At 34.7% G+C, this 26,608-nt stretch overlaps 1 protein-coding gene across 4 annotated transcripts in view; it reads right to left on the bottom strand.

Moving 5' to 3' along the window:
• The window catches only part of ADGRL4 (adhesion G protein-coupled receptor L4), a 110,311-nt gene that overhangs the window by 11,252 nt on the left and 72,451 nt on the right, over positions 1–26,608 (bottom strand). For 2 of the 4 annotated variants that reach the window (XM_019413917.2, XM_019413914.2), the window contains exons 9-14: positions 25,104–25,309; positions 23,426–23,479; positions 22,736–22,909; positions 21,101–21,304; positions 18,410–18,630; positions 18,221–18,287 (exon numbers count right to left, since the gene is read on the bottom strand). In XM_019413917.2, the coding sequence (XP_019269462.1) occupies positions 18,221–18,287; positions 18,410–18,630; positions 21,101–21,304; positions 22,736–22,909; positions 23,426–23,479; positions 25,104–25,309 (926 nt within the window). Of the gene's footprint in view, positions 1–304; positions 1,300–18,220; positions 18,288–18,409; positions 18,631–21,100; positions 21,305–22,735; positions 22,910–23,425; positions 23,480–25,103; positions 25,310–26,608 lie in introns of those variants that run through there. The other 2 variants (XM_019413918.2, XM_019413915.2) reach the window with 2 other exon arrangements.

Genomic DNA, 26,608 nt, shown 5'->3' with positions numbered 1-26,608 from the left:
GATGGATTAGGCCGGCACCTGTTAACAAACTTGTGCTAAGGAAATAATGGCTAGAAATAAATTTTCTAAAGCTTAGATGTAAAATTGCATTAGTACGAATTTAGTGACAACTTGGGGCACCTGGGTGGCTCAGTTGGTTATGCGTCTGACTTCGGCCTAGGTCATGATCTTGCGGTTCATGAGTTTGAGCCCCGCGTTAGGCTCTGTGCTGACAGCTCAGAGCCTGGATCCCGCTTCAGATTCTATGTCTTCCTCTCTCTCCCTCTGCCCCTCCCCTGCTTGTTCTCTCTCTCTCTCTCTCTCTCTCTCTCTCTCTCTCAAAAATAAATAAACATTAAAAAAATTCAAATTTGGTGAAAACTCACAGAAATTATGATGGTACAGTATTTGAAACAGTTGAAGCAATCTGAAAACATACTAAATATTTTTAAACAGGTTCTAAGTATTATAAGAGGAGAGTATCCTTCACAGAACATCTGAGATATTAACAGTATTCATGGTATAAATACCCTGAGGTTCATTCTTTAGAAGATAGCAATGTTCTCCCATCAAGCATGCGCTGCTGGGATTTACAATTGGGTGAACAGTTGTTCTGGGATAAAAAGCATTTTGCAGGTAGTTATAAATTGCTGTAACATTGAAACTTGGGTCCATAACAAAAACAATATTTATGAGCATATCTGTGTGCTAGACATTATTGTTAGTGTTATTTTTAATTCATTTCACCGTCACTCCAACTTTTATGGGGGTAATTCTTAATATTCTTAATATTATCACTATCATTACATTTATTTCACAATTAGGGCAACAGAGGCACAGAGAGGTTAAATAATGTGCCCAAGGTGACACAAGTAGGAAGTACCAGGGCAAAGATTCGTACCTAGTAGACAGGGTAGGGAAGATAATGGCCTTAAGCTCTTTACAAAACTACCAAACCACAGATGAAGGGCCAGTAAAGAAAAATTAAATTGGCATTGAAAATTTCACAAACTTAAATGTTTAAACATTTATTATATTAACTGCTAATAGTTACTTAATTTTAAAAATGGTCAAAAGTAGAAGAGTGAAACAGTAATGAGTAGTGACATGGTCAGCTGTCTGGCATTAGTGTTCATTGAACTTAGTCAAGACATCAGTGGTGAAGGTCTTGTAAACATGAGTAGGATTTAGTGCGTTATGCCAGTGATCCCCTAGTGGAGACGCCTGTCTTCACTGTTCTCTGTGATCAAAGAATCTAGGAATGTGATAGTCTTCAAATGTGGTCCATGTTGGTGGTCAAGTAGAATGCCTTAAAATAATCTACTGGGACATAGGAGAAACACATTAGAATTGCCGTTGATACTTTTCCATGGAAAATAAAGGTTTATTATTATTATTTTTTAATGTTTATTTATTATTTTTGAAAGAGAGAGTAGGGGAGGGGCAGAGAGAGAGACAGGGAATCTGAAGCAGGCTCCAGGCTCTGAGCTGTCAGCACAGAGCCCTACCCCACGAACCGTGAGATCGTGACTTGAGCCGAAGTCAGACGTTTAACCGACTGAGCCACTTAGGCTCCCCAGGATTTACTATTTAAAATATATATGACACTCATGCTCTCAAACCATTCAGCAAGATGAGTGTTTGTTCCTAAAGGTAGAGAGGTTTGCCCCTGTTGTTATGTAGTTATGTAGTTTTAACAAAGTAACACAAACAAAGTAAAAAATTAGGACCTAAAGTGTCTCCAAGTATACTATGGGTTAAAATTAATCCTGATATGGGGCGCCTGGGTGGCGCAGTCGGTTAAGCGTCCGACTTCAGCCAGGTCACGATCTCGCGGTCCGTGGGTTCGAGCCTGGCGTCGGGCTCTGGGCCGATGGCTCGGAGCCTGGAGCCTGTTTCCGATTCTGTGTCTCCCTCTCTCTCTGCCCCTCCCCCGTTCATGCTCTGTCTCTCTCTGTCCCAAAAATAAATAAATTAAAAAAAAAAAAAAAAAAGCGTTGGAAAAAAGAAGAAAAAAAAATCTTTAAAAAATATACACATGGGACAATGACAGAACTATTTTTCTACTTATATGGTAAGTTGCTATCCAAGCTCTAAGTCCATGTAAGTCAACCAAATTAATATACATAAAGTTCTACTCAGATTTGATAAAATGTCATTTAAAAATTCAAATTATTAAGAGGGCTATTTGAAATATGCATTTAGATCCACAATTTTCAATCATATTTAAAGTAATAATCAATTCAACACATAATTTCTCTAAAGTCAATAATACATGTTTAGCAGTTTCTTAATGTTTTCTACTTCGAGTTTTAAAAAGTCATGCACCATTGGAAAACAGCTTTGCTCTCCATGATGAGGTACGTTAATTGAAATAATATCTGGAAAATAATATGGCACAAACTTAAATGCATTCATTTATACATTTAAATACACATTCCTTTTAGTAATATTATTTCAAAGTGCAATTAGAAAGCATTACTGAAGATGTGAAGAAATGAATGTTAGAACAGAGCACTCAGTGTGATCTATTGGCTATACATTCACACGAAAGTACAGATTTAATGTCTCTTGGTGAAGTATCAGTTCTGATAACCATTAAAACCAAGTGTTAAACTGAACTTAGATCTACACTTTTGGATTGCTGTATTAAAAGTGTAATCAATATTCCATTTAAAAATCTAATAATATTTTAGTGAGAATTATTAAATTGAAGCATTGTTATCTTCAAAATTTTGAATTTATATTTTCAGAATGTGTAATAATATATATTGTATATATCATATAATGTGACAGATCATATTAGGCAACTACTAAGTATATACAATTTTTCTTTTTTTTTTTTAACGTTTATTTATTTTTGAGATAGAGAGAGAGACAGAGCATGAACGGGGGAGGAGCAGAGAGAGAGGGAGACACAGAACCGGAAGCAGGCTCCAGGCTCTGAGCCGTCAGCCCAGAGCCCGACGCGGGGCTCGAACTCACGGACCGCGAGATCGTGACCTGAGCTGAAGTAGGACACTCAACTGACTGAGCCACCCAGGCGCCCCTATATACAATTTTTCAAGATGTAAACTATTTATTAAGGTACATATATTTTACTGATGGGGTCTTGAGTTGAAAAATTTGGAGATCATTACCTTACATATAATTTGACAGTATGAAAAGAACAACAGATGTGGAGCACCTGGGTGGTTCAATTGGTTAAGCGTTGGACCCTTGATTTCAGCTCACATCATGATCTCAAGGTTTGTGGGATCAAGCCCCACACTGGGCTCTGCGCTGACAGTGTTGAACATGCTTGGGATTCTCTCTTTCCCTCTCTCTGCCCCACATTCACTTGCATGCTCTCTGCCTCAAAATAAATAAATAAACACTTAAAAAAAGTAACAGAAGCAACTTCAAAATAAATAGGATGAATGGACTCAGAGCCACACTTCATGGGTTTGAGTTTTAGTTCTGATACTTATTTACTGGTCAATTTATTTAACTTTTTGTATTTCATTTTGTCCTATGTAAAATATGGATACTATTACTACTTATCATAAAGGGTTATGTATAGTAAGTTAAATAATATAAAGTACTTAGAATAGTGCTCAATATATAAATTCTCAAGGAACATCAATTATTATCACTAATGGAAATTATGTTTGTATAGAAATGTGTTCTTCCAAATTATCTCAACATTTGATGTGCCCAATGATAAATATAACATATTTACTCCACACTTGGATAAGAATTGTTTTGTGATATAGTCTCACTGGACCTATAAAAAGCACCTTATATCAGACTTATACCTTTCAGTCTTTATTTTGGGCAATATGACCTCAATAGAAAACAGATGATCTTTTTCCACTTTCAGGACTTTCCCCTAAAACAATGTTAGCAAAATAAATACTTTAACAATATGTAGTATAATTCAACAATAAGTCAAACATTTATTGTTCATATAAACAATTTCTTATTTTTTGTTGAAACTCCTCTAGGGTAGAACTGAAGTTTCCAGGTCAAAAATCTGGGTATCTTCAAAGGTTTATAGAAAAGGTAGGAGTAATTCAAAAGGCAATCTATAGCTAAAATTACCAGATAACTTAAATATAAGAAACATATTCTTCAGGAACCCAATATTATATTCTGGGATATTTTATGGGAGAGGATAGCTATCTTTTCTTAAATCACTCAAGTGTAGAACAGAGGTCAGGAATTTTTTTTTCTGCAAAGGGACAGGTTGTAAATAGCTTAAGTTTTGAGGACCATATGGTTTCTCTTACAAACACTGAACTTTGCCATGCCATTAAAGCAGACTTAGACAATACACAAACAAGTGAATGTGTTTCAGTAAAAAATAAAATAAAATAAATAAATAAATTTATAACAACAGACTGTGGACTGTGGCCATTGCTGACTCCTGGTCTAGAATTCAGGATCCATAAGGGTAAGGACTTTTCTCTATTTTATTCACTGACATATTCCCTAGGCCTAGAACTATGTCTGGTACATAAAAGATGCTCAATAAACATTTGCTGAATGAATAAAAGGATGAAGAATGGAATACCTAAATCTCAGTTATCCTTTATGATCCATGTGAAGAAGCATTCAACCATTAATTTGATTAAACATTTAAAAAATTTGTTTTGTTTCACATCATGCAGATTTTGACAAAACAATATCTTATTAGAAATCTATTATCCATAAATAGATATAGCAATAGAAACTGAGGGATATATTATACATTATTAAAATGTAATGACCCTCAAGGAATAATTTTGCATAGAGAAATGATGAAGTTGCACCTCCTTTATTTTATGTGTGGATACCTTGGAGTATATGCAATATTTTGCCTCTAACAGAAAGGTCAGACCCTTGGATTTTATGATGTATATTCATTATTCACAGTCTTGGGCACGTAAGTCACAACAACAGTCTTAATCACAAGTAGGAAGCATATGGCCTCATTCAGAAAATATCTTCCCACATCCTCTCAAAAAATTGCTGAATAATTGCTCCATTTTATTATGGCTAAAAATCCTTTTTTTTTTTTTTTTTAGTGTTTATTTTTGATAGAGAAAGCATGATCGGGGGAGGATCAGAGACAGATCTGAAGCAGTCTCCATGCTCCAAGCTGACAGCACAGAGCCCGACGTGGGGCTCAAACTCATGAACCACAAGATCACGACCTGAGCCGAAGTTGGACCCTTAACCAACTGAGCCACCCAAGGCACTCCTAAAAATCCCATCTTGATATACAATCATCTTAGACATTAAAAAATTCACACTCTGTATTTTTAACATGTTTCCATTAGGAATATTTCAATAGCCGAACTTGTTTTCAGTGTTTGAAAGAGTAATTTACTGTCTTCAAAATGGAATCAAAAGGTGGAGAGAACTAGAAATGTATAAACATGAAGAATAAAGTGATTCCGTGGGTGTAAGTGAATTCCATGGGCTTATTTTTGTAGCTGGTTTCAACTGTAGATGGTTATGAGCCATAGCAAGATATTAGAAAAGGAACAAAAGCAAATGAGAAAAACTATATGTGAAGAACATTTATAACAGTTCCATTTAATGTGACAATGAAAAGCCGGTGATGAAATCTCCCTTGTTAAGATACAAGCAAGGAAATAATTTCCTTATGTATACTTACTGTGGAAAAAGAAGATAGAGGTTAGTAAAAAAAAAAAAAAAAAAAGTGTGTGTTTACACACACATACACACACAATACACACACACACACACAAACTTTATATACACACACCACACACACACACATAAACTTATATATAGATCATTTGACTGTAACTTATATTTAAAATATCTTACCCAATTAAATTCAAAGATGTATCTGATGTTATTGCCAATTTTAAAGGTAAAAATGGAAAAGTCATAAGAATGTCTCCTAAATTATTAAAAATTTTCCTTTTTTAACTTTTGAAGGATGCTTTTATTCTTTTAATTTCATTTCTTTTCTTATAGTAACTCTGTATATAGAATTGGCATCAATATCTTCATGTCAATGTTAGAAATCCAGGGCACAGAAAGAACCCACGTTGTATACTTTTTACCAGTTGGCTTCTGAAATCTGTCACATGATTTGGCCAGGACCTCACTTTATTCAGCTAAACATAAAATGCCAATGTTAGAATTCTGAGTGAAAGCATACCCTAAATAGAGAGATCAATGCAGACAGATACATATAACAGTCATTTCTAAGGAGAAAAGAAATGAAGGAAAAGTGATGTGCTCTAAGGAATGCTTCAGGTATTATCTCTTTGGAGAAGTCCTCTCAAAATAATCCCATTTCTGCGGTGGTGATGATTTCTTTAAATTTCCTTTTGGGGGAAAGGAATGAACATTTTTGACTAAATACTGTGCTTGCTGCATCATTTATTTATTTACCCAGCATTATTGCCTGAGTGATAACTACCTGGTAAACCTCAAGGATAATACAGTGAGAGAAAATCCATAAAGCTGTTTTACTCTCAAAGAGTTTATGGTCTCCTGGAGGAAACATATGAATCAATTACTAATCAGTTATTCACACTAATACATGGGTAATTATAAATTAAGGAAAACAATTTTTAAAAAAGTGAGTTTCTGTGAAGTCATATAACACAAAAAAGTACACTACGGATCAATGAGTCAGGAAGGACTTTCCTCAGAAAGTGTTTTTTGAGTTGATATCTGAAAGACAAACAGGAATTACCTAGATGAAGGGATGGCGGGAGGGAAGTGACAGGGAGCCATTTTACTGCAGAGGTGCTGAGATGGGAAGGTATGAAGCCCTGCTCAGAAAATGTAAAGCAGGAAGTGTGATTAAAACACAAAATCCCATGGGAGGGTCATGTGGCTGACAGGGGCCAGAACATGCAGTGCCCCCAAAGTAAAGTGTCCACTTTATCCCTGTTAGCTGGGCACGGTATTTTTAACGCCTGTTGCCCAGTGTTCTGTTCAGATTAGCATTTGTCCGAGTTTTTTTGTTTACATCTTATTAAGATAAGCCCAGTATGTTTGGTAATCTCCACTTCTACCCTGTCATGTCTCTTGGGGCACTGTGTGTGAGTCACATGTGCTCAAACATGGAAGATAACCAGTAATATCCCACCTCCCTCTCCAGACTCTGTCCAGATATAGCATAAAACAGCCCCTTCTGCTCAAATAGGCTCAGGCATGAGTGGTTAGGGACAGCTTTCTCCTTTGTCATCAGGGAGTAGTGGAAGAAGGTTTCAAAATGGCCATCACTGTCAGTCACACGGTGCTCTATTCAAAATCACTGTTGTTGTGTCAAAAAAATTACTTTTGAAAATAGTTTTTTGATTGGAGCTCTTTTATGGGTCCATCAATAAAATGAACCCAATCTGAATGATTTTTCATTACCTACTTTCACTAAAAGTGAACCTAAAAAGGTACAGATTTTGGTGATAAGTAAGTGAATATGGTCACCTTACTGTAGGCTTTGTTAAAGATTTTAGATTTGACTCCAAGAGCAATAAAGCCAAGAAAGAGGTAAACAAGGGGTGGAAAGATGTTCAGCTTTGCCTTTCCAAAATATTACCTCAAGTACACTAATGTGTGTTGTCTTAGAATTGTTTATACATGTCAACCTGATACACTTTTTTTATTTAAAAAAATTTTTTAATGTTCATTTGTTTTTGAGAGAGAGAGAGAGAGATAGAGTGCGAGCAGGGGAGGGGAAGAGAGAGAGGGAGACACAGAATCTGAAGCAAGCTCCAGGCTCTGAGCTGTCAGCACAGAGCCCAACATGGGGCTCAACCCACAAACCACGAGTTCACCACCTGAGCCAAAGTTGGATGCCTAACTGCTGAACTGATTGAGCCACCCAGGCACCCCAACCTGATGCACTTTTTGAGAGCAACTGTCTCCATTTACATCCCCTTAGTTTTTCTAGCACAACCTCACCTGGGGATTTGATACTTGATAAAGTTTTGACCTATTCTGAAATATTCAAAGTGTTGTACCTATTTTTTCCCAGGTTTTTTCTTTTCATACTACCTGTACTTTTATTTTGATTTAATACTACCTATATTGGTAGAGTAATATTAGTTAAATAAAATCATAATAATTTTTCAAAGAACACCAAAGGCTTTTTTTCTAAAAAAATAAATCTTCTAACTAGAAATATGAAATTGAGGACAATTAAAAATGGGTGAAGCATTAAACTCACCTTTTAGCTTCTTCTCAATGACAGAAAATGGAAAAAGGAATTTGAGCAATTAGATGTCAAACAGGGCATTGGAAATTACTTATTGATGAATATGAATTAGTGAAACAGTAAATCTCTATACTATCTGTATTCCACATTCTGATCTGTAGTCTGATATAGTCAGGATTTTAGGTAGGGTATTTTGGTTAGTTGTTGGATATTCTTGGCAAGATTTAGATAAAGCAAAACAAATGAGGGAAGAGATATTTATAAGGGCCAAGATTTCCCTCATTTTCAACAATATGGAAAATAATTTATTTTGACACCTTCACAAGCAAAATAAAGAACTGAAATTTTGTGAATGATTTTCTGAAACTCTGTAGTTGCTAGATCTTTCACAACTCAACCCTAAGACAGTTTGCCAGAATCTGGAAGAGAGAACAAGATCTTCATGGACCTAACAAAAATCTGCCACCTTCAGAAGGGAAGGACATGTGGTAGTGAAAAGGTGCAGAACATGACTCTGGAAAACATGAGTTTGTCTCTACCACTCAGTAGCTGGGTAATCCTGAGTAAATTGCCTAAGCTTGCTAAACCTTAGTTCTCACTTATTTAAAGTACAGACAAAATGGTGCCTGTTACCCAAATAAGTGTGAATTAAGCTCTAATGACTAAAGGCTGCACCCTAATAGTGAACAACTTGGGGTTTCTTTTTGATCAGATGTCATTGGGAGGCATGCTTTCTTCATCAGAAGGAATTTTAAATGTTCCTTTCTTGGAAAAATCTGAAACTAGACATGACAACATTTACATATGAGAAACAGAAATCAAGACACAGCCACACAGATAGTCCATGGTCTCAGAATGAGTCATTTGTATTTTGCAGAGAATATTGAAGGAGATGGAGGGTTATAATAAATACTTACAAGAAAGATTAAATATTTTCTCATGTGTGGAATAAGATTTCTGCAAATGCTAATAAAGACTGATTGAAAGAAGGGCTCATTTTTGTTGCAGACCAACCAACAATGTCAGCAAGGACATTGTATTATGCTCAGAGTTAGATCAGAGGTACAAGAATGATCAGAACAAGTACTGAACTTTTGGCCAAGTTTAAGGATTTTTAAGTGAGTAGAAGCTTTTATCTGTTGTAGAAGGTTTTATCTGTTGCCCACATAAGAATGTACATAATTTGCTTTAGTATAACCAGTTCTCAAGGAATTGGTATACTTGAAAAAGTTATAAATAGCAGAACCCCCATAGGGATTTATAAATAAGTCAAGGTTATAGTTAATAGATTTAGTGAAAATCTAGTAACACATTATCTCTTACTAAATGCTATTACTATTTACATTTTGTTGTACTACCAAAACTTTTTGTGAGGATTAACTGAGGTGTTAAAAGGGTTTTGTAAAGATTAAAAGACTATACAAATGTGAAGTGAATAATAATTCTAATGATACCTTGCTTTACCAACTCACTTTCACTATATCATGATGTAACATCCCTCACTGTAAAGCTATATTTATAAAACAAAATACCAGTGATGAGCTTCACCTTGGCCAGTGTTTTCTAATTGGCCTCGAGAGACCCAAGGGATATTTTTTCCAGTATTCTTTTTGGATCTCTAATTTCTATAAAGTTATTCAATTTTTATGAAACTTTGTTAGTACAAATCCCAAGGAGATTATCTGAGAAGGTATGAATATAACTTCCACGTATGAGAATGCATTGAAAACTACAAATGTATTATTTATGTTAAGTATTGTTTTAAAACTCCACTTTTTCTTTTTTAAACTCTAGCTATTATTGTTCCAAGAAGGTTGGAATAATACAAAAGAAAGTAACAAAATGTTACAGGCACTGAAATGCTTATTAATATGTAATATGAAGAAAAGGTTAGAATTGTAAAATGCCTTGAACCACAGAGGTCACTAAAAGATGCATCTAACAAACACGATGGTATTAAATTAAAAGATGTAATGAAAATGTCTGTGTTGTTATCCATAACATGTAAAATATACAAGGGCTAGTGTTTCCAGTATAGCTTCAGCGGGGTTATCTAGAGGACATTGCCCAAGTTATGATTTTAATTCTTTTTTTTTTTTTTTTAAATATTTTTGTTGTTTAAAGAAAGCTGCCAAACGCACTCCTATAGAAGATGATTAATGTCCAAGTCTAGACTAGTGGTTCCTAATGGAGAGGATCAGGGATATCATTCCCCCTGGGATGTTTGGCTGTACTGGAGCCATTTTTGGTTGTCATGTCCAGGCAGCTGTGGTAGCAGTGCTATTGGCATCTGGTGAGTAGAAGCCAGAGATGCTGCTACGCTTCCTATAACGCAGAGGATAGGTCTTCCCACAAGATCTGGTCCAAAGTGTCAGCAGTGCCATTGTTGCAGAACCCCAGTCTATCATAATCCTTCCCTTGGGTTTATATATTCCAGGGTAGCTATACAGACACTATAGTAAATAGTAATATCTAGTGTTGGCAAAAATGTCAGAAAAGGGACATCCTCAAATATTGTTGGTATAAGTATCTACTGAAGTAAATATTTTGGAGACCATTCGTAAATTTAGAACATTGTGTTTTGTTGCATTTCTACTCCTAAGAAGCATTTCTTAACAATTTTATGTAATGGATGTATGTAACTATATTGGAACAAGAATTCCCTGTGCATGCAGTATTATTTATAATAAGAAAATATTAGGTACAAATTAGATGTTCATCAATAAGTGGTAAAATTAATTAGAGCATAATATACACAATATGTAATGATAAAATGGGAGAATTGCATATCATAACAAAGAAGGATGAATATGACGTATTGTGGGTTATAAACGATTCAGGGTTTTTTTATTTGTAATCAAATTTTTTGCTTAAGTTTGTATAAATGTGTATGTGAAATGTGTGTGCACATATACACGCACATGCCAAAGGTCTGGAAGGAAGCAGAGCAAATATTAAGAAAAAGAGTGGTTATGAAAAATATTGAGTGTGGGATAAAATATCCACTTTTTACTTTATATTGTTTTATAATATTTGCATTTCTTTCAAGATTGGGCAGTCTGTGAAATTAAAAAATGTAGTATGAATAGCTCACACAATAATAAACATACATGGACATTGTCCCTTGTGTAAAGGTTATGTGAGGAATTCACTTTTGAGGAGGTTTTAATAGGCATTTCCTGGTGAAAGGGAATTAAGAGATTGCAGACATAGAAAGAACAATTAGAGGAGGCCACTACAAAGAACTGAGTGGAAATCTGGGCAAACCTAAAAGGAAGGCGCTAGGAGTAGTAATATAGAAACACTCAATTATAAGGGTTGTGATTTAAATTCAAATGGAAGCTCCCATTTTTAAAAGAAAATGCCTTATTTGGACACAGCTTAATTAGTATTTGCCTCAATCAAGCAAATTCTATTCTTCAATATTGAACATGTCTATGGGAAACTTCAATTTCTACTTAAAAGTTAAATTATTTTCACCAACTCTTTTTTTATATTTGTGTATTTGAATCTAATCGCTTGTGCAGTTTTAGTTGAAAGGATTCAGCATTAAAGATTAAAAATATTGAAGAAAGAAATGAATTATGGAAATTATCTTCAGTTTGCAGCTTGCTTTACAAAGATTTAGAAGCCTCTTTCTTGTACAGCTCCATCTTTCAAAAGCATGGCTAGGGCTTTTTATGTATAGTTACAATCTTAACATTTTAAATGTAGCGATTCCTAGATAGAATCTGAGGGGTCACTGGTTTATACTTCCAATTTCTAAGAGATCCTTAATATTAATGAGTCAACACCTGAGGAAATACTTTCATTTGATCAATGCAGAAAATGTTGCTCCTCAAATACCCAAATCGTTAACACTTATCAGAGGAGATTAAAAGCTTGAGTATTCCTTTGAAGCAACATACCTGGGGGTAGAAAAAGCCACCAATGCTGATTCGAATTCAGTTCTTACTCATTTACATATTGTCTTAAAGGTATTTTACATTATAATCCCAAACCTGACTTACTTCAGGGTTTCATTCATAAAAACAAGCAAACACCATTTTGCAGGACTTAGTCCCTCCTCTACAGAAGAAATGCAAGAATTCCATGTATGAATGAAAAGTACTGCCATTGTTCTACAGAGATGTCTACTCCGGAGTGCAAGTCCTCCCAGATTTGTTTAGAGTAAGTCACGAAATTAATCATATAACTCGTTTAAAAGGCGAAGCATAACAAAATCAACACTAATTTATCTATTTACATTTGAAGTTTGCGCTTACATTTTGTCTTTATCCTGTCTTTTTATTCTATGTAATTTTGATTGCTTTTAAGATATTTTACACTTTGTTTCAATTTCAGTTAAACTTTGTCTGGCAGAGTGTTCTAGAGACTTTTAACACATTCCAAAAAGTAACAGGCACGTATGTTAAATCTTATCTTGCCATAATTAAATGCTGCCACATCTTCACCAATATTTTAAAAATTAGGATTTATGCTTATATATGTATATATATGTATATATATACACACACACACACACACACACACATATATATGTATTATATATATACACACACAAATACACAGTATTGGCCAAACATACCTTTCCTTGCATACATTTTTTTTTATTACTGTGCAAACCATGGCTTTAAAATTAGTCTTTATTTTCTAATACAAAACGTATAAATAAGAGAGCCAAAAATTATCCTCCAAATTATTGTGCATTTTCGCATTTTAAGTTTAAAGAATGGATGCCTTTCCTAAAACATTTCTTTTTGCTTTACCGTAGCCTTATTGTATAGGGTGGGCACTGATACCTTCATTTTAGGTGTTGGGCATCCAGGACACGGAGCAGTCACGCAGCTTTAGAAGGATCTCATGGTGTTTCTTCCTGCCCCATTTATTACTGTGGTCTTTATTAATGGATTAATTGAAATATACAGATAATTATTAAGGACTTACTAAATACTCCTATATTCTGGGTGGCCAAAAGAGCCTGTTTGATAGTCTTGGGTTTATAGAAAACGCAATGTGAGTGTTGCTCTGTTAACAGTGATTGTAATTTACTGACCGGAGGCGGCCCCTAAGGTTGTGCAACAAAATGACACTGATTATTGAGCAACATATGGTCAGCAAATCAAGAAACTCATAGCTCTGTTTGGGCATTTGGATGTAGGGGATGGGTAGCATAACGCATAAAGAAAATTACTGTGTGCAACAAAACAGAGCATTAAAAGTACTATAGAGAGTTTGAATAAAAATTCTATGGTATGTATGTTGGAGAGAGAGATTGGTTGCAAATCTGGAAAGGTTTCCATCACGTCCTGTGTTAATTAATGATAAGATTTCAGGCAGAACTGCAAGGTGGTAGGATTACTGGAGTGCAAAGGAACAAGAAAATATCCAAGAATATCTAACAAGGATGAAGTTTTTGAAGGAGTTGTTTTGTGGGAATATGCAGTGTGAAAACAGGCTGGAAATAGGCGGGATTCAGCTAAATTACTGAGAACTTCACATTCCGGCTTCTAGAATTTGGGCGATAGACAAAGGGAAATATCAGCCCTGGAATTAAGAAGGCAGGCCATGGGTTCAACTTCATGAATGTGAGTTTCAGCTCAGGTGCTTACTAGCTGTTAAGCAAGTTGTGTAATCACTTTATGTCTCAATTTCTCCAACTTCAAAATAAAATACATACATACAGTCATATTTGAGTTGTTTGGAGGATTAGATTAAATGTGCTAAAACATGGAGAATGATTAGGTTAATATCAGGAATATAATGAGGTTTAACATCAATGTTATTTTTTTAATAGTTGCTATTGTTTGAGCTGAGTTGGGGGCAGTTTATTATGGGAAGGTTAAAATGAAATTGATAATGGCAGCAGAAATGTAGGTTGATAAGGCAACTGCAAAAAAGGCAAGATAAAATGGAAAGGTAGTTTCTAGTTTCAAGTTTTCGTATCAATATTTATTTGTAGACTTAGAGCCTTGAGCCAATCACTTAACATTTTGAATCAAATCCTATTTTTTGTTAGTTATAACATGGGATAGATGGTAACAATGTGAGTGATTTAAGGAGACTGAGTATTAGCTATGAATGATAGTTGTTTAATAAACTGTAAATTAAAAAAAATCCCATTATTAATACTAGAATCTTAGGAAGGGATAGCAATAGTTTGATTCTGAAAGTAGAGGAGAAATGGATAAGTTTATGGAGGAAAATCTGATAAATAATTAATGGCATCCAGACTAGGAAGTGATGAAGCCGTGAAATGACAATAATCGAATATTCTTAGTAACAGCCAGATGATAATAATTTTGTTATTTCTGGCATTGTCTTATACACAGTGATGACCATTTGTCTGTGTTCTTTGTTTACCTTCAAAGGAAATCTGGCAAATTTATGGGGCCTCTTGTTAGAAACTTAAATTCACATTAAAAATCTGGTGTATGTAAAGCAGAATTTGCTTCTTTCCCCGTCTACAAACAATTCATTCATCTCAATGAAGATCTGTTGAATGATTACCTTGGCCCATATTAATCTCTCCCACATCTTATCCGTCATTTCTATTTTATTATATATTGGTTTTTGTCATTTGTTTTGTCTTGCTTTATCCTCATTGGTACTGTAGTGAGCAGGGGATAATTCTTCTATTTCCTTTTCTCCCCTCATGCCCATACCACCTAATTAACATGGAGAACTTAACTGTATGGCTTGGCATCCTTACCTACCAGAATATACCCAAACATAGGATAATGACTTTCCATTCAGTACATCAATGTAGATGAGTGTGGGGCAGCATAGTTGCTTCTCTCATGCTGTCCCTTCACTGATAAAGCTCAATTCCTCTGTTTCATGACATCACTTTGGTTTAGTTTAGTTTTTATTATTGCTGGTAACCTTGGCTTATGTGATGGCCACCACTTAGAGGTATATGTGATTTTCTTAGTGTTTATAGTATTTCTTTTCCATTTTGGCCCCTTCTATTCTTCAGAGAAGGGCAGTCATGCCACCATTTAACCTCACCTTTCTTCAACCGATTCTCTGAGTTGTGCATAACTTCACTTTGACCTGGCAACCTTCTAGGCAACCCTACAACTTTTGTCCACTTCTCTAAGTTTCCTGTGTTTATAGGAGAGCTGAAGTTGTGTATGTTCTTTCATCATTTTATTCCTAGGCATGCTATATAATGATCCCTTCCATCCCTGATGTCAAAGGATACTCTGGTAAACATGCAGCTTGCAAGAAACTCTGAAAAAAGCAGGTCTAGTCTCTATGTTCAGATTTGGCCCAAAGTCAGGGGACATATATCAAGCTCTCATAGATACTGGATCATTTTTTTTAATATTTACTTATTTTTGGTAGACAAAGAGACAGAATGCAAGCAGGGGTGGGGCAGAGAGAGAGGGAGACACAGAATCTGAAGCAGGCTCCAGGCTCTGAGCTGTCAGCACAGAGCCTGATGGGGGGCTTGAACCCACGAAGCACGTGGTTTCAATGACCTGGGCCAAAGTTGGACGCTTAACTGACTGAGCCACCCAGGCATGCCAATACTGGATCATTATACTCTGCTCTTATATATCAAGGAGACATGAAAATCCAGTCATGCTGGCATTCAATCTGGAATCAGAATGATAATTTTATTCTTACTATATTTCTTTTTCTTTTAATTATTTTTTTAATGATTATTTTTGAGAAGAGAGAGACAGAGCATGAGCTGGGGAGGAGAGAGAAAGAGGGAGACACAGAATCCAAAACAGGCTCCAGGCTCTGAGCTGTCAGCACAGAGGCAGACGTGGGGCTTGAAGTCACAGACAGTGAGATCATGACCTGAGCCAAAGTCGGATGCCTAACTGACTGAGCCACCCAGGCGCCCCTATTCTTACTATATTTCTGATTCCATTCTGCAAACCTTTTGGAGTACTCATCCACAACTTGTCTTCAAAATATAGGGGAGCACTTAACGTTTTTTTATTGGCAGCAAAAAGAAAAGCTTTTCAAAAAGAACATCGAACTCCTGCAAAGGCCAAGGACTCCCAGTTCTAAGACACTACTCCTGAGGCCCCCATCTCCAGTCCTCTTACTAGGCTACAGCTGGTCCTACTGTCTCTTTAACAGACCCATGGGAAGTGTCAGGCCCAAACTGTTAGGGGCTCTTTTTTCAGATGTTTGGTTCCCAATATTTCTTTTACTTCATCTCTGAACTTGAGATGTATACTATTCTGGGATGACAGGATGTGTTTCACTTAACAGTGTGTCATAGAGCAGAATAATAACAATTACGACAACATATAGCTGAATATAAAATTATAACAAACAACAACAACAACAACAACAACAAAGATAATAATAAGCCAGTGTTAGCCAGAAAAACTGGGAATAACAACAATAAATGACTTCACTTCAATCTGATAATTATTTAAGGAATTTTTGCTGTTTTTAAAGATACTGAAGAAGATAAACATTGTTCAGTTTTAGAATAAAACTGAGGTGCCTCATCTATTTCTTAAGTAGCCTGACCGTCTGGTTAAATGGAATGATTATCATACTGAAACTATGGAAGATAAATTGCTTCATTAATTCCAGCCTAGGACAGTGTGACGTTATTCATTTAGGCATCTAGGAAAGTTTGTAGGACTCATTTTTAGATAAGCCCATCTAAAGTCTGTGGACTTTACTATAAGATAATCCAAAGTTATCTTTTCCCTTACATAAGCAAAAGTAAAAAAAAAAAAACAATTTCAGGGAACACTTTCCATTTCTTACTTAAGAGCAGAATACTCCTATTTTTCTTGTTTCCACTATAATTTCTAGCTCACTACTTCTTATCTTAGTTATAAGAATTACTGATCCAAAAAACTTTCACTTGTACAAAACAGTACCAGAGATGGCCCATTCTGTAGAGAGGGAATCAGTAAAATCAGAATATACAGGGAGTGTGTTTATACAAAATGCTCCTATCAGGGCAATGCACAAAAATACAGGAAAGGAACAACATGCAGTCTATCTTCTCATGTGGGTTGAAAATTTTGGAATTACAATAAACTATGAAATTATTTTAGCTGAAATCTAGCTAATGATTTCTTGTTATATTACTAGATTCACTGTGAAAATTAGAAATAATTTTCTGTGATGATTAGGAAATACTGCCTCTGAATGCACTCTGTTTCCCCAACACCATTAAAAAATAAACCCTGATGAAACTCTCTGCTTTACATTTCAAGTCTTTCACCCTTTAGCAGCTTCCTTACAACCATAAAAACACAAGGGGAAAGAGTGAGAGAAAAAAACAGTTCAAAAAGGATGGCTAGCTTATGGTCAAAACACAGGTGACAGAGTTGTCCAAAATACTGTTACAGCTTCTCCACTGACAATTCACTCCATTCTAGAGCCTTGTCAGCCCTCCCAGATTCATTGACCGACTATTATATTCAGAATGGCTCTGAAAACTTAACAGCACTTAGAAATGCTCTTGAGATATCTAAAAATGTCTTTCTTTAGAAAGGAAAACATAACACCCGCCAAATTTGTAGGTTTGAAAAACCACTTCCAATAAGAATTAAAAGGCCCTCTTCCTCACTGAAATGGGACTATCAATATATGACTTGTCTGTTCATGAAAAATAGTGGGTTCTTGTCTCTGACGTCGCAATTTAGTTTAAAATCACTTTCTTGATGACAGGGTACATACAGATGATGAAACTATAAAGATGACAGTCTAATCTTCAGAGATCACTGATCATTGATAAAAGATTAAATAACGTAAACATCTGAAACGCCAGAATATCAGCTGGTTGGCAAACTCTCAGTATTGAAGTGTGCTGAGACATTACTGATAAGTGAAAAATGCTTTTCCTGTATGTTATGCAGAAATATATCCTCCTCCAGGAGAGGCAGATGAGTTTTAGTACCTCTGAATTTAATGTGTATACATGTATTTTTTCTCAATAATGATGCAATATGTGTAAAATGTTAAAAAATGATATACTGTAAAGTGCTGAAAATTATTGTTTTCCCTCAGAGTAATGCCTGATTGCTGAGAATTTTGATCATCACTGGAATTTGAACCAATTTTAAATATACGTACAAGAATGATTAGACATGCTGGTCCTATAAAACTCCAAATAAAGTTGTTTTCTGTGCTAAGCCAACATCTGAAAAGTAAATAATAAATCTATAAATATGTTTGTACGTACTTCACAAAGCAACATTTTCAATGATACACAAGCATATTCAGAATTGCATTTCGAATACTTACGAGATCATCTTAACTTACACTTTAGTGGTGCCATAATATCTATATCCTAGTGATGCTGAAAATCCAACTACCACAGCTGGGCTGAGATAGCCAAAGATATAAAAATTCTTGTGCAAAAATCCCTTGTTGTAGATGACACCCACAACAATGAGATAGAGGTGTATGCCTTCAATGCACATCCATGCAAAGGCAGCTAAAAAGAAATAATGCAGCAGCCCAGCAATGATTGAACAGAAGAGCTAGAAACCAAAGAAAGAAAGGAACCATAAGCAGGGTTTGCTTTAACATTAGCATAACATAACATCCTGACTTTCTCCATAAATTATGCCACTTGATACAATGCTTGCTCATATTAAAATATCCTCATCAAGTGCCAGTTTTTTAAGATGTACCACTTCCAGGTGAACTTCTTCAATGTGAAGCACCAGTTGCGAAGCAATCCCGTGACAGAACTAAGTGACTGTTCTTGTCCAGAGAGAGTTACAGTTTTATACATTTATATTATGGGATCGGTTGTGGATTCGTCACAGGTAAAACGTGATCTCTGTGTTATGATTTAAGTTGATTTCTGTTTTGGAGATGCCTTTACCCTCCTCAATTTTATTCATGCTCAAAGAATGAAAATTATTGCTAATACCATGCTAAATGAAATATAATAAATATCTTGATTATCATGACAAACATTAATTTACAAAACGGACGATGGATAATATATTTTACAAAAAGAATTCATTATGGAAGCACTGTAAGCTGTAAGATTATCAGGTAAGTTCAAGATGGATTTCAGTTAAATATTACTTATTAGTATTTACTTCACAAATAGAATTGGAGTTAGGCTTAGAAGAAATAATATAAAAAGAAGTAGTTACACACTTCTGTATTAATAGAACTAACAGTATCTATTGCTGGAAAAGGAATATAATTCACACTTACATACCTATTGCACTTAATAAAAAGGAGTATAATCCAAGCATAATGAGATTATATACAAAATATATTAGGGGGTACTATATAAAGTTGGGAACAAAGAGGTCACTGGTAATCAAAATTTGGGAGCTACTTTAGTGAGGAATTGAGATTAAACTATGGCTTGGTAAGGAGAAAAACTTGATAAGTGAAACAGAATTGAAAATACTCTAAGGAATAGTTTTAGGGAAAGGATAATGGGGGGATGAAACTGAAGAAAAATAAGGCATTGGAGGATAGTGGGTGGTATATAAAATTGGCAGGTGTTGGGAGCACCACTGCAAAACAACAACAACAAAAACAGTTATGAAGTTTATAGTCTAGTGTATACTATTTAAAATAGATGTTTGGTGGCATCTACTTCTGAAGAAAACCTTGATATCTAGGGGTTAGTGTCAATACTTGAAAGATTTCTACAAGGACGGCAATGTGGAGACAATTGAATGTTTTGTGGCTATGAGAATGCACTTCTCCAATCTCCACCTGCAGGGAGGGCAATTGACCTAGAGCTCCAGAAGCTGCACTAGGAAAGACATTGCCCTGTTCATGTTTCCCATAGGCTGCTGCTACTAAGACCTTCCTCTTCTTGAGATGAGAGACTAAGAGAAAAATTACCAGGTGTACTCACAACTGCAAAGAAAAGACCCCCCCCCCCCCGCGCCCCCCCACCATTCCCAAAACCAGCCAGGTCGTGCCCGGTTGTGGTTTGAAATAAAGGCGGGAACCAATCAAGTTCTGCTGAGCGTTCAAATTTAAATGTCAACCAATAACAGCTCTGTAAGCTCAAAAAAATCCCTAACTTGTTGTGCCTGTCTATAAAAGAAGCTGTAAGATCCTTGCTCGGGGCCTCTTAGCGTCACTGGCAACGAGTGCAAGGAGGACCGGGTTCGAACCTGCAATAAACGACCCTTGTCGCTTGGCTTTGATTCTGGACTCTTGAAACCACTCTGGTGGTTTGTTTTCGGGGGGTCTCTCGAATCGGGGCATATTCAGAGACACAGATTTGACTCAAGGTCTTCTCAAAGGACTCCTTGACAACCGTGCTGAACTTTCCTGAAAAGTGCACTGCTGTGTCAAACACTTCCACCTACTTGTCCTTCCTTCCTTCTTTCCTTTACACATCTTCTCATGCAAATACTCACTTGTGTCTTGGTCTGATGACTCTCCAGTCTCTCTCTTCCCATCATCTCTCAGCCATTCTGCCTAATTAATTTACTGCATGTTTAATCCCATTTTAATGCCTGCTCCTAGGAGGACTCAGACTAATACAATATAGAAACTGGTAAGGCCCTAGATCAATAATGGTAGGGAAGAGGTTGTTAGGAAAGTGTAATGACTAGGTGGAGCCTATTTGTCATAGCTCAACCTATGAACCCAGCTGCTTTTATGTTAAGATAAACTTTTAATTTCCAATTCTCGCTCTGTCCCTTCTGCCTTTGTTTAATGCCCAGGTAAAAACACAGCAAAACAAACAAACCAAAAAACAAACCAAAAGGTTATTTCTTCAGTTTGTAGCAAAGTTTTCACTTGTCCCAATGGTTCATCCTAACAAGGGACACTGTGCCTAATGAAATTCACAGGCAGGTTTTAGTTATGTTAACATTAGCAAACTTAGAAAACACTTAGGAACAAAATATATACTATGTTTGCTCATTAAGCTCTTAATTACAATTCATGATTTTATGACATGTATATTTAGGGAAAAAAAATTAGAAAATAAAATAGATTGAGAGATCTACATACCTTATTAGTATTTGTATTGATCCCAACCAGAAAAACAAGTTCAGCAAGGAATAGGTTACAGCAGAGATTTTTGTGAATTGTCGTTCTGGTGCTTTGAATTTCACTGAAGAACCAGAAGGTAAAAATGCATATGGCAAGGCAAATCAGTGAAATAATTATTCCTAGTTGAGTGATCCTTGTAAGAATATTATAATCTTTAATACCCTAAGGGAAAATAATAATAAAGCTGTTAAGAGAATAACTCAGTAACTTGTCAAAGGAACTACAACATATAATGAACTTCCTTTTTGGTGTAACATTAATCAAAATGTTCATAAAATGTAAAAATACAAATGTGCATTTAGATGAGAAAAATTTTGTACCTTTGAAAATGCTCAATATTCAGAGAAATATGATATAAATCATGTAGCACTTTAAAAGTTCTGTAATTAGTGATTTTTTTCTGGGCACAGTGTATATTAGTACATGGTTTAACAATGTTATCGTCATCAGTTTCATGATATTAGAAAGGCAATTCATTATTGTAATGTGAAAATGGTTAATTAAAACAGATTTATCAATGGTAATAACAAGTCTTATTTCTATGCAGCAATTCATCTAAAACACATTAAACAAAGGTATCAGAAATACTGAATATATAGAACATCAAAATAGTAAAGCTGAAAGACTTTGAAATGAGAAAAGTTGGTTTTATTCTAACCAGATGAATATTTATATTTTATATACAGAGTAGAGGCTTCTTTTCTCACTTAACATTCAGGAAAAAAAGTCTTTATAACTGACATGGTGAGGTAGATCTATCTGGCCACTTTATATATTTGATGGATTCTCGATAGACATAGAAACTAACCTGATATTTAATGATAATTATGATACAGAGATATAAAATAAGAAATTATATAATGTAAAAGAAAGATATTAATGATATGAAATACATAGCATGAAGCTATTCACTGTAGAGAGATTTTCATGTTTAAAAATCTTGTAGGCTTCTACATTATTAAAACATTGCATTAGTTATAAATATGCTAATACTTATTGACCAGATGTCAAATATTTTTACCTAATTTGTACTCGGTAAAAATAAACTTTCAAGACAAAAGCAAAGGCCCTTAAAAACCGTGATACATTTAAATATGTAAATGGTTTTTTTTCATGTCTTTCTTATTTATTTATTTATTTATTTATTTATTTATTTATTTATTTATATAATTTATTGTCAAATTGGCTAACATGCAGTGTGTAAAGTGTGCTCTTGGTTTTTGGGGGTAGATTCCGTGGTTCATTGCTTACATACAACACCCAGTGCTCATCCCAACAAGTGCCCTCCTCAAAGCCCATCACCCATTTTCCCCTTTCCCTGACACCCCATCAAAAGCAACATAAGAGTCAATGGAGAGATATTTAACATACAGTCTACTAGCTATTATAGACTGGATAAGTCCTAGACTTTTTTAGGTTATGGTAGGTAAGAAAGCAAAGATTAAAAAAAGATAATGTTGGGGCTTTATCAATTAACTAAATATGATATTTACACTCAAAGAAACACAAAAAATCAATTCTCTTTCCTGAAATAACCAAGAAAAAAGAAGGAAATAGGCAGGTTTGTAAATATGAATTGGAAAATTATCTTACAATGGAAGGACCAGAAGACATCAAAATTGCAAAATGTGTCAGGTGGTTACAGCGGCATGAGGTATGGGTCTCATTTGAGTATGTCAGCTCACAACCCACTGAAGACCAGCTGCCATTCATGGTGTCAGGTGAGTAGTTCCAAAATGCACACTGACTCCTATACTTATCTGTAGTCTGAAAAAGAGAAATTTTACTGATGGAAAAAAGAGAAAAAATTATACATCTAGAATCACATTTGTCATATTTAATATACCATTTTGTATGTCAATATAATTAACACCTTGCCTAAAAGTAAAGTATAAAATCAATGCTAATAAATGAATGCCATTGTTATGTGGAAGGATTGAAGTTACTGCAACAGTGCTACATTTTATCAATTCCTGTGTCACAAAAGTTGTTGTGAGAATTACTTATTATCCAAAGAGATCATTTAGAATAGTGCATGACACATAATTATCATGCAATCTTTATTTAATAAAAGTTTATTGGGTACATACTAGATATTAGTCACTGACCCAAGTACTAAAAATAAAGTATTGAACAAAACAGTAAAAGTATTTGTGTTGTTGATTTTATATTCTCATGAGATGAGAAATGATTAAACAAGAAAAATAAACCAAACAAAGGAAAAAAAAAAAGTAGTTGAGGTTGGTCTGAGGAGGTCTTAGGAGATGATGTTAAAGCAAATACCTCAATGAAGTTAGAGAGAGTAAACCCCGAAGACTTGGGAACACAGGGTTCCAGCTGGAATGGAAAATGAAAAAGCTCTGAGTTAAGACTGAATAGGAATCTTCCAGAAGCATCTAGATGACAGGGTAGTTAGGGTATAGTGAATGAGATAAGGATCAGTTGAAGATAAGATCAGAGATTGGGTCTGATCACATAGACTACAGGATGGTTGTTTAGTAAATAGAGTTTTCTTTACCATATACTTATATTAAGTAAGCATAACATAATACTATTATGACAACTACTTTTAATATTCCTTTGAGGTAATGGAAAAGTGTATACTAATTGGTGAAATTGCAAATAAATTCTCAGGGAATCAGGAAACTGAAGCTGTTTTACAGGAGATAGCTTCTATTTTTTTGGGGGGGGGGGAAGATAGGATCCAAATTTTATTCTAAGAAAGAGGGAAACCATGAATTAGTGAATGTGTTGTCCAAAGAAAGTGATAAAATTTCAAAGTGGTCATTAATTTGAATGGATAAAAGATTTGAACACAGAGGAAGATTAAGGGCAATCAATTTTCCCATTGGTTTTGGTGAAGAATTTTTATTTAAATGTGTGTTGTGTTTTATTTTGTCATTGTATCAGAGATTGGTGAACTGAGTTGTCCTTGGCATCTCTTCAGCTGCCAAAACATTCTACTAGTAAAAACTGCAGAAAAACCATCAGACAATGTGAAAGAACAATGTTTTGTTTCTAGTGTCTAAAGGTCATTTAGCATCTGAAAATATCTAAGTTTCGTTTCCATTCTTAAAACATTTCACATCTTCTTTTGCACTGAACATAATGCCTACCAATGTTTAGGTTTGAGCTACTATTTTCTTGTATTTTCTATACATTTAGTTTCTTTCTACATTAGATGTCTTTACTTATAGTGACACATTTGTATTGTATGTAAGCATATATGTTCTTTTATTATATGCCAATACAACTGTCTAGCTTCAAGACTCTTCAAATGGAGCATTAAAGGTACCTTATTCAGGTACTAGGACTGAAATTCTATTGAAAGTCCAAGAAACCATCAACTGTAAAAAAGCAGTGAGTAATCTATAATCTTTAGTTTCCTCATTCATTTTTAGGTATATAAAAAAAACTATTTACTTCTTTCTAATGTTTATTATGGTATAATTTTAATTTTTTGGAGCTTCAAAAAGATTTAGAATAACAATTAAAGAGCAAAGTGGTCTCAGCTAATTTCTTTATGAAATATTGTAAACTTCTCTGTGGTTTTATTGTAATCAGCATCTAAATCCCTGCAGCAAATATTATTTCAAATGGCAATTATTAATCAAACATCTCTGTCATTGCACAAATGACATTTATCTCTTTGATACGTTTTTTATAACTCATTCATAAAAGGTACAGACACTTCCAAAGTGAATGATGTAATTAAAAATAAAAATAAAATATAGCTTAATTTCAGAGAATCACATGTGTAAAATTCCTTGATATTTATTAGAAAGTTTAGAGAGCACTGAAAGTAAAAACCTATTTTATAGAAAAATGAGTTGAAATTACTTTACTCTTTTATTTCAATTTTTCAACTGAAGAATTCACATATAATTAAAGTGACACAATAAAAACGTTCACTTCGAATGTTTCACAGTCATAACCAGAAGTCACCAGAAAAACAGCTTACCTTTATGTGACTTAATGTAAATGTTATTTTTTCAAGTTCATACAGTGTGGGTGGGTTCGAGCTAATAGAGACTGAAATCACTGAAGAAACAACTCTTTCTTCCTCTTCAGAATTATCATAACTTTGAGGTTCCAATAAGAATTTGTCAGATGATGAAAACAAGGGACCAATACTCTTATAATATAAAAATGTAACTGCAACATTGCCTAGCAATCAAATAAGTGGATTTAGTTAAATTCTTATAAATATATACATATATATATATATATATATTTAAGCTCTCAAACATAAAAATTTAACAGTCAAAATGTTTACTCTAAGGCAGTTGTACAAATACCTAGACACCAATACATTGGTCATAATAAGTCCATGTCTATATAATCAAATCATATTAAGACATATTCTCTGACCTCTATGATTCTGAAACTGATCATGGACTATAACATCCCCTTTGCACAAGCTATATTTAGGAGAAAAACAGTCTTAGATAAATGTATATCCAACTCCTAAGAACAAAGATGTGAGATGCATTCACTTAAAAGGTAAATTTTTTTATCTTTGCTATGCAAATATAGGAATTAGAAAGACAGTGGAAAAAAGTTATCACTGATTTAAGAGTATTCAGGAACTTTAGAATTAAACAAGTTGTCACATGCCACTGAGTTCCACCTCATGCCCTCTGAAATGTTTCCTATTTAATATTGATGACATACAGTTATGCAGTCTCAAGGCAGGAAATTTATTGCCTTGCCAGGCAGCCATTTATCTGTGCCCCTTGACACTCTCCAAATGCATAGGAGACCCGCATATAACCCAGTACTAAAAATGTAACCTTATCAGTACAGATTACCATGTGACTATCTTCCCCTTAGCTTAGACAGTACACCTATATTAATGGATCTCACATTGTCTTGGTTTTTGAAACAGCTCATTATTACTGATATTAAGTGTGTGAACAACTCAAAATCTAGATCTATTATCTTTTCAAAATTCCTCTTGCCACTTAGATCATACACCTCCTCTATTTGTTGCACAGAATTATGGATACTAAATTTAGAACTTTGCATTCTGAATTTACTCTTGGAATCAAAAGTTCTGGTTTCAGTCATGGCTCCTACTTGTGTGGCTATGGATGAACTGCTTTGAACTTCAGCTTCCTCACTTATAAAATGATGATAGTAATACTCACCCTAGCTAATTACTAGGCTAAGGTGGAGACAAATCAAATGACACATGAGGCTTCTGTAAAATTTAACACACTATAGTAATATGATTATTGTTATATTTATTAACTAGGGACATTATGTTTTGGCTTTAGATTACTGGGACAATTTACAAAAAACTCTGTATTTGTTCCCTCAAATTTGTGACACCAGCAAATAATGTGACAGGCATCAATCAATCAAAACCATAAATACAAATGTTGGTTACATCGCCAAAAAACCCACAGAACTGTGCCCTCTAGCTGCCATCTTGGATCCCCATGTATGTGCACCTAATCTCAG

Source organism: Panthera pardus, unplaced genomic scaffold, assembly GCF_024362965.1.
Source record: "Panthera pardus isolate Hobbes unplaced genomic scaffold, ASM2436296v1 HiC_scaffold_11, whole genome shotgun sequence".
Lineage (NCBI taxonomy): Eukaryota > Metazoa > Chordata > Mammalia > Carnivora > Felidae > Panthera > Panthera pardus.
Note: the sequence above shows the minus strand (reverse complement) of the source record. Positions and strands in the feature narration are given on the sequence as shown.